The sequence below is a fragment of the Neovison vison genome, chromosome 7 (assembly GCF_020171115.1).
Source record: "Neovison vison isolate M4711 chromosome 7, ASM_NN_V1, whole genome shotgun sequence".
In the NCBI taxonomy this organism is placed as follows: domain Eukaryota; kingdom Metazoa; phylum Chordata; class Mammalia; order Carnivora; family Mustelidae; genus Neogale; species Neogale vison.
In genome coordinates, this window is record NC_058097.1 from 12,984,108 (window position 1) to 12,997,510 (window position 13,403).

The window sequence follows — 13,403 nt, forward strand, 5'->3', positions numbered from 1 at the left end:
TGTTTTTCTTTCTGCTAAATCTGGTAACCTTAGTGTGTATGTATATTTATAAGACATAGAACAATAAAGTTCTAGAAAGCATTCGCTTCCTATATGGCCTAATTTACGTGAAAACTCTGTTTTGTTGAGTAACCTTTCCTTCTCTAGGATCACTGTTTTTAGTTGTGTGAAAACCACTGTTAAGAAGCTCATTCTAAAATTTATATGGAAGAATAAAGAGCTAAGAATAGTTGAAACGCCTGAAATTAACATAATCATGTATGTTAATTATACTTGAATATAAAAATTGATGAAAGAAAGAAAGAAAGTAAGTAAGTTAGGGCACCTGGGTGGCTCAGGGGGTTAAGCATTTGCCTTCCGCTCAGGTCATGATCTCAGGGTCCTGGAATGGAGCCCAGTGTTGGGCTCCTTGTGGAGCAGGGAGTCTGCTTCTCCCTCTCCCTCTCAGCGCCCCCCTCAGCTCATGCTTTCTCTTTCTTTCAAATAAATAAATAAAATCTTAAAATAAAAATAGTGTTAAAACATTAGTGAAGAAGAATAAAGAGAGAGGACTGCCCTACTAGATATAAGGACTTTTGAAAATAGGGTAACAGCGTGGAAGTGATATTGGGGTAGACCAGAGATAATATAGAAAAGAAGGCTTAGAATAGATCCATTCACATATGGACTTTGATACAGGACAGAGCTGGCATGGCAGGTCAGTGGGGAAAGGAAAGAACATTCCAAAGACTAGGTGATGCAGACACACAAAGGCCTGGCCAGCTTGCTTCAGCTGGGGCAATTCTGAAGAGCGGGCCCAGCTCTGGAGCTCCCTGTGGGGTCCGCCGAGGTCTCTGCTATAATCCCATCACGGCTCACCTCTCTGACCAGGTCTGCTCGCCTTATTGTTTCCTGGTATTGCTCCCGAGAGTGCTCTTATGAAGCCTGCCGCATGTCTCAGGGCCTTTGCTTCGCCTTTCCTTTGAACCTGGCACACAGCAGAGGATGTGGGGCCAACAGAAGCCACTGAGCACTTCATGAATACCTAATGAAAAGACTCCTGTCTACAGGGACAAATTCCCATTCCGAGAGAAACTTCTAGATGCAGAATCTAAATCAGGCAGAGCATAAACACTAGATGTAAAGAAGACAGAAGACAAACAGGTTGAGTTGGGGGATGGTCCGGAGGAAGCAGAACCATCTTAGTCAAGCCATTCCTAATTTCTGACCCACAGACAACATGAGATAACAAACGCTTCTTGTTTTAAGTTGCTAAGCTTGGGAGCAATCTGTTTTGCAGCCGTAGATAACGAATTAATATACAACAAAAATCCAAGCATCAGACTTCATGAGCAGCATAGGAGAAAACGATGAAGCAATGCATTTAAGATATTCAAGTACAAACCAAGCGAAAGGTATTGTATCCAACCAAAACTATCTTCAAGCATAAAAGCTGCAGGTGAATAGTTACACCAGGCATGTACTCAGGAAATAGCGTTCCTGTGAGCCCCTCCTGAGGAATCCACTGCAGACCACACAGAAGTGACTGGAGAAGTTTCATCACAAGGACTGGTGCTGAACACTGAACACACGTAAACACAGAACCAAGACTAAGTGATAGTAGGTTCTGACATCCTAATGCTGTAAGCTCTGACATGACAGATACGATACAAGAAGCAAAACATGGAGTGAGTGCACGTGACATGATTACCCAATAAGCATTAATTGAGAAGAATATCATTTTAAGTTAGAGGGTGGTGAGGAGAGAGAAAAAGAGATTAGTAGCTTATTTCATAACTGCTCACAGTAGGGAACTAAGAAGCAGTCTCTAACAGGTAGAGTACTAAGGGTATTAGATAAAGGGATAGTTTATACATCCCAGCCTCAAGGTAGCGGAACAGGGTGGAGATGGTAAGAACAGACCCAGCTAGATCAGTGGAACAGAACAGAGATCCAAATAGACCCAAGTGACCTGTCCAGTGACCTCTGGCAAAGGGGCAAATGCATTGCAATGAGCAAAGATAGTTTTTCCAACAAACAATGCCAGACCTGGACATCCGGATGCAAGAAGCACAAATCTAGATGGGTGGGACATCTTTAGCAAAACTTAAAATGGATCAAAGGCCTAAATGAAACACATATGGCCATAAAACTCCTAGAATGTGCCTTCAAGAGAAAATCCAGATGACCCTGGGTGTGGTGACAACTTTTTAGAAACACACTAGAAGCAGAGTCCACGAAAATAATAATTGATTATTTATTGGATTATTTATGGACTTTATTAAAATTAAAAACCTCTGCTCTGCAAAAGACAATGTTAAGGGAATGAAAAGTTAAGTTATAGAATGGGAGAAAATATTTGCCAAAAATACATCTGATAAACTTGTTATTCAAAATATGTCAAGAACTCTTAAACTGCAACAGAGAGATAACCAACCACTGGATTAAAAAATGGGCCAAAGACTTTAACAGACACCTCGCCAAGGAAGACAGATAGGCAGCAAATAAGCATATGAACAGATGCTCCACCTCAGAGGTCAGCAGAGAAATGCAAATCGAAACAAGGCAGGCTACATACCTATCAGAATGGCCCAAACCCAAAACCCTGACATCTACTGCCAATGAGAATGTGAAACAACTGGAACATTCACTCACTGCTGGTGGGAAAGCAAGATGGTCAACCACTTTGGAAGACTCTCTGGCAGTTTCTTATAAAACTAAACATACTCTTACCGCACGATCCAGCAATTGTACTACTTGGTACTTGTCCAAAGGAGATAAAAATTTATATCTACACAAAAATCTGCACATGGATGTTGACAGCAGCTTTATTTATGATTGTCCAAACTGAGAAACCACCAAGATGTCCTGCAGTAGGTCAGTGGATTAAAAAACTGCGATGTCCAGACCATGCGATATTATTTAGTATTAAAAAAAGGAGCTATCAAGCTATGGAGGAAACTTATATGTATATTAGTAAATGAAAGAAGCCCATCTGAACAGGTATGCTGTATGACAGCAATTATATGACATTTTAGAAAAGGCCAAACTATGGAGATAGTAAAAGGATCAATGGTTGCCGAGGGTTGGGAAGAGGGAGGGATGGGTAGGAGAACACAGAGGATTTTTAGGGCAGTGAAAATACTCTGTATGATAGTGTAATGGTGGATACGTGTCATTAGAAATTTGTCCAAACCCACAGAATGTACAACACCAAGAGTGAACTCAAATGTAAACTGTGCATTTTGGGTGATTATGATATATCAATGTAGATACATCAATTGTAACAAATGTACCATGTTACATGTTGGAGATGTTGATAATAAGAGGAAAGTATGTATGTGTGGGGGGCAGGGTTATATGGGAAATCTCTGTAACTTCCCCTCAATTTTTGTGAATTTAAAACTGCTCTAAAAATTAAAAAAAGAAAAGAACGGCTTGCATGGAGCACTGGGTGTGGTGAAAAAATAATGAATACTGTTTTTCTGAAAATAAATAAATTGGAAAAAAAAAAAAAAAGAAAAGAACATGGAGGAACAATTGGAAAAAATGTAGCCCAGAACAAACAGAAAAAAAAAGTGGCAGATTTAAGCCCTGAAATTAATTTTATTAAATGTAAATGGTCTAAATATACCAATTAAAGACAGAGACTACCAGAGTATATATATTTTTAAAAATCCGATTACATGCTGTCAAGAAGAAACTCACTTCAAATACAATGATTGCTGCTTACATTCTTTACTGTTTGAATTTTAACCATGAGCAATAATTAGTTTTTCAATTAGTTGCTTAAAATGTGTCATGAGATCACAAAGAAGCAACGAATTCTAATCACAGCAAGGGAAGGAGGTCAAGAAAGGCTACAAAGTGATATTTAAACTGACAAGGAAGGGTTTAAGGGGAGGAAGGGGTAAAGGTCAGGAGGAAGTTGTCCACATCAGGGGAAGAGCACCAGTACAGGGTAGAGACCAGCATGGGGAGGAAAATGAAATTTGGTTTTGGCCTCTGCTCACCTTCTCTTCTAAAAGATACTGCTGGTCAAATTCTAAGGAGTAAAACTCAATGGGAAAGCTGCAGGGATTCTTCACCACCACCTCACCCTCGTCTCCAGGTGCATAAGGGAGCAGAGGCCCCAGCTCCAGAACTGAAGGACTAAATTCCAAGCGTGGCTCTAGACCTTGCCCCTGTGCCAGCAGCATAAGCTTCTGAGCACTCTGGGAAATCTGGAACACCAGGGTTTGGCTGTAGAATTTCTGGAAGACATAAAAACAGAATAAGCATCTTAACTTTGTTTTTTTGTCACATGCAATGTAAACCTGGAAACCAGGTGGGGACAAAACTGATGCTACTGACATTAAGAGAGGACATTTTTTATGTAAAATTGCATGAGAACAATTTATAATTCTGCATTAATACTGGGTATCCAGCATGCCTGGCATTGTGCCAAGTGCTTCATCACTCATAGAAGGCCCTTTGGATGCCACACTCATCCTTCAGACTCTCCACTATCTGTACCTCTGCTCTCATGTCATGGGCCCTGCTGCATGCGGGCAGGGCAGGGCAGAAGTACTGGGATTAACATCTTCTGGAAGCAATCCTCAACCAGTGACTAAGGAACTGCCACACAAACACCTCAGTTTCCTTGCTCCTGGGAAGGGGTAGTTCTGAAATGTGCATTTTGTCCATTTCGTCAGAGTATCCCAGTAGGATTATGTTCCAGTCTCCAAGGCAGCTGGCTCACTCGCACACCCTATTAGCTGCCTTTTTTTCCCCAACCACCTTTCACTTCTCCATTAGTGTTTCCTGCACTTCTCAGCTAATCTGCTTGTGCTTGAATCCTTGTGTCCAAGTCTGTTTCTGGTAGATTCTGAATGAACATATTTCTGTTATTTGAAAATACAGTTAAGCAGCGGGTCAGGGATGGTCAGGGGGGCATTCAATTTATCAGATATAATTACAGTCTGAATACCAATTGATAGGGATAGCAACTATCCCAATCTGGTTTTACTAAGGAACCTATTAAAAATGTGGATTCAAAGGCCCATCCCTAGAGATCCTGACTTGACAGGGAGAGGGAAAGGCTGGGAAATCTGCATTTTTAACCACCTGCCCAGGTCATTCTGATATAGTTAGGCTCATGACTTGGGTTTGGGAGCATGACTGGCTTCACAGTTTGAAGAGTTTCTAAGAATCTTAGCTCAAGAAGGAAAAATCAGATGGATAGAATGTGGATGGACATAGATTCACACCCACAAAATATTGTTGGAGACAATAAGAAAATGAATTACTGGCTAAAAGGTTTTTTTTTTATGTAACTATGGACTTAGCACCTTTTGATCCAAACTTCTATATTTTGATTGCTTTTTATGGAAATATTTCTAAGACATTTTATTCATTTCCTTGTTTTCTAATGGAGTATTCTGAACATCTGGTATAACATCTGTGATTTCTCCTGTGGTGCCGATGCTGAAGGAGACAGAGATGTGGACTCTGTGAATTGCAAGGCTAATCAATTTCTTGCATATTGCCAATAAATTGCTCTCCCACTTGGTGGAAACACTTTATTAACTTTGACCCGTTCTAACCCAATGTTTATGGAGCATCTGAATAGATCTATTTTTTTTAAATTTATTTACTGATATGTCCCTCTTTTAGTTAAGTACCACAAATCTTGGCAACCCTGATAATAAAACCCCTAAAAGTCTTAAGACTCTAAGAATGACAAACATATTAATTCTCTTTTCTTTTCAAAGACAGGGTTGGGGAGATTTTGATAATGAAAGAAGCAGGGGTTTTATTTTAGAATCAGATATGAAGTCACTCGCTTTTCTTCTTTCTCTCTGTAGACTCTACAGCATTTCTTCAAAGCATTTCCATTACCAGGAAAATGGGCGTTAACTGTAGGCGTTCTATAAAACCTACATCGATTTTCTTCTTTTAAAAGAATAAATGAGAGAAAGCCATCTCCCTAATGCCTTAAGCTTTGAGCACAAGTCTTTACAGGGTAACCCCTTGAGATCCTCTCTGGCTGGAGGATTTTATTTTTACTCTGGTTCTTTGCTAGGAGTAGCCTTGTGCTAATGGTATTCAAAAAAGAAATGCCTACGAGGCCCAGGGAGTACATCCACCGGGAAGTACTTCTTATTATTCCAACGACCAATGACAACAGTAAATAGTTATTGAGATACTTACTATGTAGAGAGCCATTTGCTGTGCGTCTTATTCATATTAATTCATTTAATCTTCAAAATAACCCTAGGAAGTAGGTATGGTCGGTTGATACTGTCTTAACTGAAACCCTACGAGCGAGAAGCTTTCAAATTCAGATTTTTAAAAGGTAAACATAATGTACAGACTCTCTGTTATATAATATCCTCCATGGGGGATGGGGGAGGTCCCCTAAAAATAAGACACTAATATTTCCGCAGTTGCAATGTTTGAGTCCGCAAACTAAGTGGGATAAATAAAGGTTAAGTAGTCTCCTGTCAGTTCAGATGAGGTTTCTTCCACCAAATGAGTTTGGGTCTGAAACTTATGAAATTTTCCCCCCTGGTTTCCAGAGCTTATTGGATTTTAGAATTGCAATAGGGGATTTTTGACATGTGATATTATTTTTCATTTTATCTATGAGCAGACTGAGGTTTAGAGGCGAAGAGATTACTCAAAGCCGCATAGCCTCCAAGTGCAGAAGCAGAAGGCCACTCACCCAGGTCTGCCGATAAAAGCTGACATGCTAGATAGATCCGATTCTGGAGCTGGTGCTCTTAACTACCGGGTCACACGGTTCCTACATGAAGCAAATACTTAATGTCCTTATCACAATGCCAAAGCCAAGGTCACTCAGATTCCCTGGACACCAGCCTCAACAAGTGGGCCTTGGAGGAAAGCTCAAAAAACCCCAAAAGTCTGAATGGGACCACATTTCTTTAAAGCTTACCTCTTCTTTAGGCATGAATTTCACTTGCACATTGGACCTCTCCCCAGGATCCAAGACCCCAGACATGGGCTGGATCTCAAAGATGCGTGTCTTTGGCTTTAATTCAGCATGGAGTTTCCGTCTTAAGTATTTTGGCATGTGTTTCTCCAGCTGGTTAATAGATATTAGACAATTAGATCATCTACTATGGAAAACAGATTTATTCCATACTCCACTCAGTCAGCCTACATTTACTGAGGCCCTAGCAGCTGTCAGGGAATGGGTAGATACCAGGGCTATAGAGATAAGTAAGACATCCCCAGACAGCATGGCCTGGGAAGTCCTTGAATGCAGGGCTAAGGACTTAGATTGTATTTAGGAAGCAGCGGTTGTCACTATAGGTCTCGAGCCAAAGACTGAAATAATGAAAGTGTGAAGGTTTCGAATCATGATTCTGGCCAAAATGGAGATGGAAGAAGCAGACTGATGGGCCACACCCGTTTACCTTGTTAACTGGCTTATGGCTGTGGACGAACCATTCACAAGGGACTTGGAGAGGATTAGAAAACTGAACAGTTTCCACGAGGCACTGTCCACACTGAACTGTGGCAAACTCCACTTTCCCACAAGACAGTGTCATAGTGGGAATGGTCACCTTGGCTTGGAGACAGATGTGAACTGTTGGCCCTCCGACCACCTAGAACAGGCATAAAGCTGGTGTTACCATGTGGCATGGGGTTGGGAGAAGACTTGGGGCTCTGAAGTGGTAACTGGCTCATTCTCGGGGTAACGGTAGCTGGGGATGACAAGCTGGACCCTGCACTGCGTCGTACCTTGATGGGTAAGATGACCTCTTTGTTTCCAACAGGAAGACTGGCTCCTTGTGGGTCAAATTTGATTTCAAATGTTTCCGTTTCACAGTAAGGGAGATTCTTTACACGATCTAACTCAGTACTGAAGCCTAGACCGAGATAAACAACATTTCTTTGTGGGAAAGAGAAAGAGCAAACAAGCGCTGCCATAGGTATAGTCCTTCTGGGGCAGGATGACTGTTTCAAGTCTCGGTTAATGGGCCAAGAATTCTTTCAGCTGATCCCAGAAAAAACATTAACACAATTCTAGCAGAACAGTACAGTTGGGCACATTGTTAGAAATGACAAGGGCAAGAGGAAAAGGTCTCCCTAGCTTGGTTACCTGTATCATGAAGGACACGCTTTTCTGCATGGAAGGACACTGGGAAGTGACTGGTGTTGGTGATCTTGATGATATGTGTCCGGACGTCACCAAGGATGATGTAGCCAAAATCCAGGATATACTCTGGCAGCTGGATTCTGAAACAGTTAACGATCTCTCTTTACCAGTCACTTTTCCAAAACAGAGATTGTGCTGTTCTCTTCTATCTCTTGTCACAATTTTGTCCTTGGGAATGGAGAAGAACCACCCTCCAGAGAGAAGACTAGGAACAAGAAGCTCCCCCACGCCCAGGGGTCCATACTGCTGTTTCGGTCATTATCTCAAAACACATTCAGCCTAGGCCCTCATGAACCTGAAACCCAGCCTCTCCATTAGGCAAAGCCAGAGGTTTCTGACTTTCAGAGGCACAGACCTTCCTGGTGGCTGGATGCTGGAGGATGGCAGATACAGGAGGTGAGTAGATTTCATTTCTAGATGACCAACCATTAATTAACTCGGGCTGCACTCTGGTGGGTGACACCATTTGCTCTGATGCCCTCTGAAACAAGCCCCAAACAGAACGACACTCACTTGGCTAGTTTTTGACGACTCCGATAGCTCAGGTCATCTGTGGAATCGGGGATAATTGTTTTCTGATGTTCCATGGCGTACCCTTGGACTATAAGTCGCTCTACCTCCATCTGGAGCTGAGGACTTAACTGGAGTAGGAGAGAACAGCAAGTGAGAAAATTCTTCTGGAACATGCATTCTCAATGGGGCAAATCATCTCTAAGAGGGAAAGAATTGCTTCATGGAAGGGGGGGGATGAAAAAATTTTAGATATTACAGTGATTTGTGGCCTTCCAAAGGGCCACAATACATAAACAGATATACAGTGTATCTGTGGTATGGCAGTTTCCAGGGGGGTGGTGGAGGGGGCGGTAAATAGGCATGTCCACACCATGGAATTGTCCTCAATAATGGAAAGGAAAGAACTAGCGATGTTGATGGATCTCAAGGGCATGACACTCAATGAAAAAGGTTACACACTGAATGATTCTCTTTACATAACATTCTTGAAATAATGAAAGTATAGAAACAGAGAACTACAGTGGTTGCCACGGGTAAGGGAAAGGAGATTGAGGTTATGAAGAAGTAGCTTGTAAGGCCAAATACAAATGAAAGATAAGAGGTTGAATTTTCCTTGTTGAAAATAAGGGGAGAGACTTCTTCCCGCTCCCTTTTCTTAGGACAAATTGCTTCAAAAGCTTGTGAGTTCTTTCTCTGTTTTTCTGAAATACATATAGATCTTCTTAAAGCCTACATAAGACTCTGGTCAGCTTTATAACCCAGCAGTGTCTTCCTCAAGGCCCCGGAAACCTTCTCTTCAAAATGTGATCATTAGGTAAGATAGAGGTCCCACCTCCCAGTTTCTGTGAGAGGCTAGGAGCCTGAGTTCAGAGGGCTCTAGCCTGTAAACATGAGAGGTTTCCCTCTGGATAAAGCCGATTTTCTAACACAGAGGGTCGCCCTGATTATCATGTGAATTCAGGATGAATGATGTATGGCAGGTGGTGCCGTCAAGTTCTCTTACTTGAGGACTAGTTATAGTTAGTTATAGTTCTTACATAAGGGCTAGTGTTTACCTCGAGAGCATGTATATAAGAGGTCATATGTTTGGTTATATAAAAGGCTGAAATTTCTTTCTGTCTTTGCAATCTCTTAGTGGACGGTCTAGAATGCGGATCACATCCTGGTTTAATGCTTATTCAACAATAAAATTGGTGTTTTTTTTCCTCTTCTCCCTCTGTGGGGAGATTCTCTGGGTTGGAAGGAGATTTTGTTTTTAATTCTATTTCCTCAAGCACAAGGGATCTTTGTGGTGGTGGAACAGTTCTGTACCCTAATTGTGGTAGGGGTGACAGAAACCTACATGTACAAAAAAAATTACGTGGAACCACACACACAAATGAGCGCAAATCAAACGGAAATCTGATACGCTCCGTGGCTTGTACTGACGACCATTTCCTGGTTTTCATATTGTGGTACCATGTCTTACAAGTTATCTAAAATGTTACCTTTGGGGAAAATAGTTTCTCTTTGGCCACATCCTGTGAATCTATAGATATTGCAAAATAAAAAATTAAAAAATTTTATCGTCAGAGTGTTCAAAGAGATTTTTTTTCTTTTCTTTCTTTTTTTTTTTTTTTTTTAAATATAATAAGACTATTTCATGGGGGTGGTTAGAAAAAAAAATGTCCTGGGAGGTGAGAGTGAAAAAAGGCTGAGAAACACTGTTCTCGAAGACTCACACCTTAGGTATGGGACCAGGCGGGAAGGTTCATGTGTGGAGGGGCCCATGATGAGACCAAGCGACGCGGTGAGCTGCGGGGAGAGGCGCATGTGTCACCGACAGGTGTGTCCAGTCATCTCGACGCAAGCAAAGCCCACCCCGTACTTGTTCGGAGCCAGGAGTGGTGGCCCCGCTACCCTGGGCCCGAGGATGAGTTCGCTCTGCCGGGGCCTTCAGCCGGTTCTCAGAAGCCCCAGCCCGGAACTGGAGGCGCCGCCAGAGACGGCGGGGCTAAGGCTCTGCTGAGGAGCACGCGGCAATGCTGTGAGCAGAGTGGAGACGTGCTGCGGTCCTGTATGGACAGCTGGGGGCCCAGGGGACAGGACAGAGGCTAAGAACACAGTCTGGGGAGTCGGACAGGCCTGGATTCGGAGCCTAGCTTGGCTGCCTGCCTGGGGACCTGCACCTCACTTCCACAAATCCTGTCACACTGTGAAATTGAGACAAGAGTGGCACTCCCCACCGTGGGAGGGGAGAATGAGTGCAGGTCCGTAGGGTGACACAGGCTTGGGCAACATTCGGTAAATGGTAGCTCATGTTATTAATTATGATCGTCCTTGGAGCAAAGGTGCACTCAAAGTTTCAGCAAAACAAGACATCGCGGGTGGCCTTTGGGGCTCCCGGTCTCCCCAGGGACACTGCTCTTCCCCAGCCCAAGGGCTCTCTAGCTAGCTTCATTAATAACTCTTCCCCAGGACCACATTCTCATGCACATTTGCATTTTAAAAGATGAGCACAGGGAGAAAGCAGCCTTCATGGTGAGGAACGGACTGTTGAGAGAAGCATTTCAGGGAATAGCGAGGGAGAACATTGGGATTTTTGCTCTTACTTCCCCCCACAAGGGCAGCCTTTACAAGCTGGGTCGTTCTCTCCCTCAAAAGACCAATTCCTGGCTGGGCTCCCACGTCGAAGGCACCATGCTAAACCTCTTTGCCTGCCCCTGCCCCTACGGAGCTGCTGGAGACCGGAGACTGTACTCTGGATCGATGCTCTCCCTTGCTCACTCAGTCCACTTCCCGGGAAATCTCACCCTTTCCTGTGATCACAAGGACCGTCTGGTGACTCAGAGTACTTTCTCCAGCCTCTCTCTCCCCTCAGGTCCTGAGTTTCCCATCTCAGTGGGTCACCTCTGCCTCACCCCCACATCCAACCAATCCCTAATCACTGACCATTCCACCTCCAGAGTATTTCTTGAAACCACCAGAGTCTCCCTACCTCCTGTGTCATCACCCTTGTTGACATGACCACCACCTCTCATTTAGAGTTACCCCATCAGCTTCTAAGAAACTGAGCACACCTCCGCACATCTGTTCCCATCCTCTGCAGGCCCCTGAGAGCTTCTCGGAGCTCCACAGGGAAGCCAGAGAGATTTTTTAAAGATGCAAATCTGATTACACAAGGCTCCACTTGAAACACTTCAGTGACTTGCTGTTGCCCTCAGAATAAAGTTCGAAACCCTTAATAGGTTCCCTAGGGGACCCCTTACCTTTCCCCCTTCTTTGCTCTAGTTACATCTTTTTCTCCTTTCTGTTTCTCAGAGATACCATGTCCTTCTTGTCCCTGGGCCTTTGTACCTCCTGTTCTGCCACAGTCATTCTGTGCAGGGTGAAGCTAGTCTTACCTCCAAAGATTCATCCTCAGACATTTCTTCAGTTGTCTCTAAGTGAATGAGTATTTCATGTTTCTTGTGGTGCTCTTTTTCTAGGTTTTTTCTGGCTTGATTCAAAAAGGTTTCATACTTCTCATTTCCTGTGGGATTAGAAGGAGAAGGAAATAAGGATGATTGGAAATATATGAATTATGCCTAAAACACAGACTGTCAGCTCAGGGTGCATAGAGTGAGAAGGGAAGTGAACTTTTTGGTGCTTCGTCTGGCAGGTTTTCTCTGCCTCAGAGGGTGATGTAGTTTGTGAGTGAGTTCAGTTTGTGTCAGAAACCCCATGGAGAGGGGCGCCTGGGTGGCTCAGTGGGTTAAAGCCTCTGCCTTCGGCACAGGTCATGGTCCGAGGGTCCTGGAATTGAGCCCCACATCAGGCTCTCTGCTCAGCAGGGAGCCTGCTTCCTTCCTCTCTCTCTGTCTCTCTGCCTGCCTCTCTGCCTACTTGTGATCTTTGTCTGTCAAATAAATAAATAAAAATCTAAAAAAAAAAAAAAGAAACCCCATGGAGTTTAAGGAGATTATGCTGTAGTGAGCCCCCAACTGGTTCTCAAGAACTTGGTGGCAGTAATACCCTAAGTCACAGGGTGAGCAAGCAGATCCCAGATTCCTTGGTGCTCTTCTGGGTCTAACGCTAACACTGCATGACTTGGGAGCCCCCTCCATGCTGGACACACTCAGATGGTCCTGGTCATCCTTTAGGTCCCTTTGCACGTTTATTAAATCCCAGCAAACCAAAAGATGATATTTGCAACTACAACTACAACTGCAACTTAACAGGTTTTAATTCCCCCAATCAGGGATGTAGGCAATCAGTGGAGAGATTTCAGACACCCAAGTTCACCCGTTGGCCAATACGAATTCACATGCTTGAGGGACGAGGTAGGCAGAGAAAGAGAAGTGCGTACTCTGGGATAGTAGGAAGCACTGGACTTGTAACAAACTGGAACACAGGAGACCCAACCAGAAGTACATTCGGTACTCACAGTACTCAGATGGACATTCTCTGAAAGCCCTCTGCTGGCCAAACATGGATACTGCCTTACAAGGCCGCCTGGGAACCGGGTTTTCCACCCAGTGGCAAAGGCTTTCCGTCCAGACACTTCTCTGTGAAGCCGGACTAACTAACGTCTGGCTGGCAGGAGCTCTATATCCTAGAGTGTAACATGATCTTAAATGGACCAACAGTTGTGTTTATGTTTTCAGGGAGCAGTCAGGATATAATAGATGATCATCAATCGGCAGGCGAGCCAGTGACTTTGGGGCACAGGGGAGGGGGAAAGGCTGAGGACGAGGACGCCATCTGAAGCCATCTGTGGAATGAA

At 43.6% G+C, this 13,403-nt stretch overlaps 1 protein-coding gene across 1 annotated transcript in view; it reads right to left on the reverse strand.

The window, feature by feature from the left end:
* HYDIN (HYDIN axonemal central pair apparatus protein) overlaps nt 1–13,403 on the reverse strand; it is a 326,268-nt gene that overhangs the window by 105,097 nt on the left and 207,768 nt on the right. The window contains exons 30-36 of the mRNA XM_044255773.1: nt 12,043–12,170; nt 8,660–8,787; nt 8,090–8,226; nt 7,729–7,856; nt 7,401–7,592; nt 6,917–7,066; nt 3,993–4,232 (exon numbers count right to left, since the gene is read on the reverse strand). Coding sequence (XP_044111708.1) covers nt 3,993–4,232; nt 6,917–7,066; nt 7,401–7,592; nt 7,729–7,856; nt 8,090–8,226; nt 8,660–8,787; nt 12,043–12,170 — 1,103 coding nt within the window. The remainder of the gene's footprint in view (nt 1–3,992; nt 4,233–6,916; nt 7,067–7,400; nt 7,593–7,728; nt 7,857–8,089; nt 8,227–8,659; nt 8,788–12,042; nt 12,171–13,403) is intronic.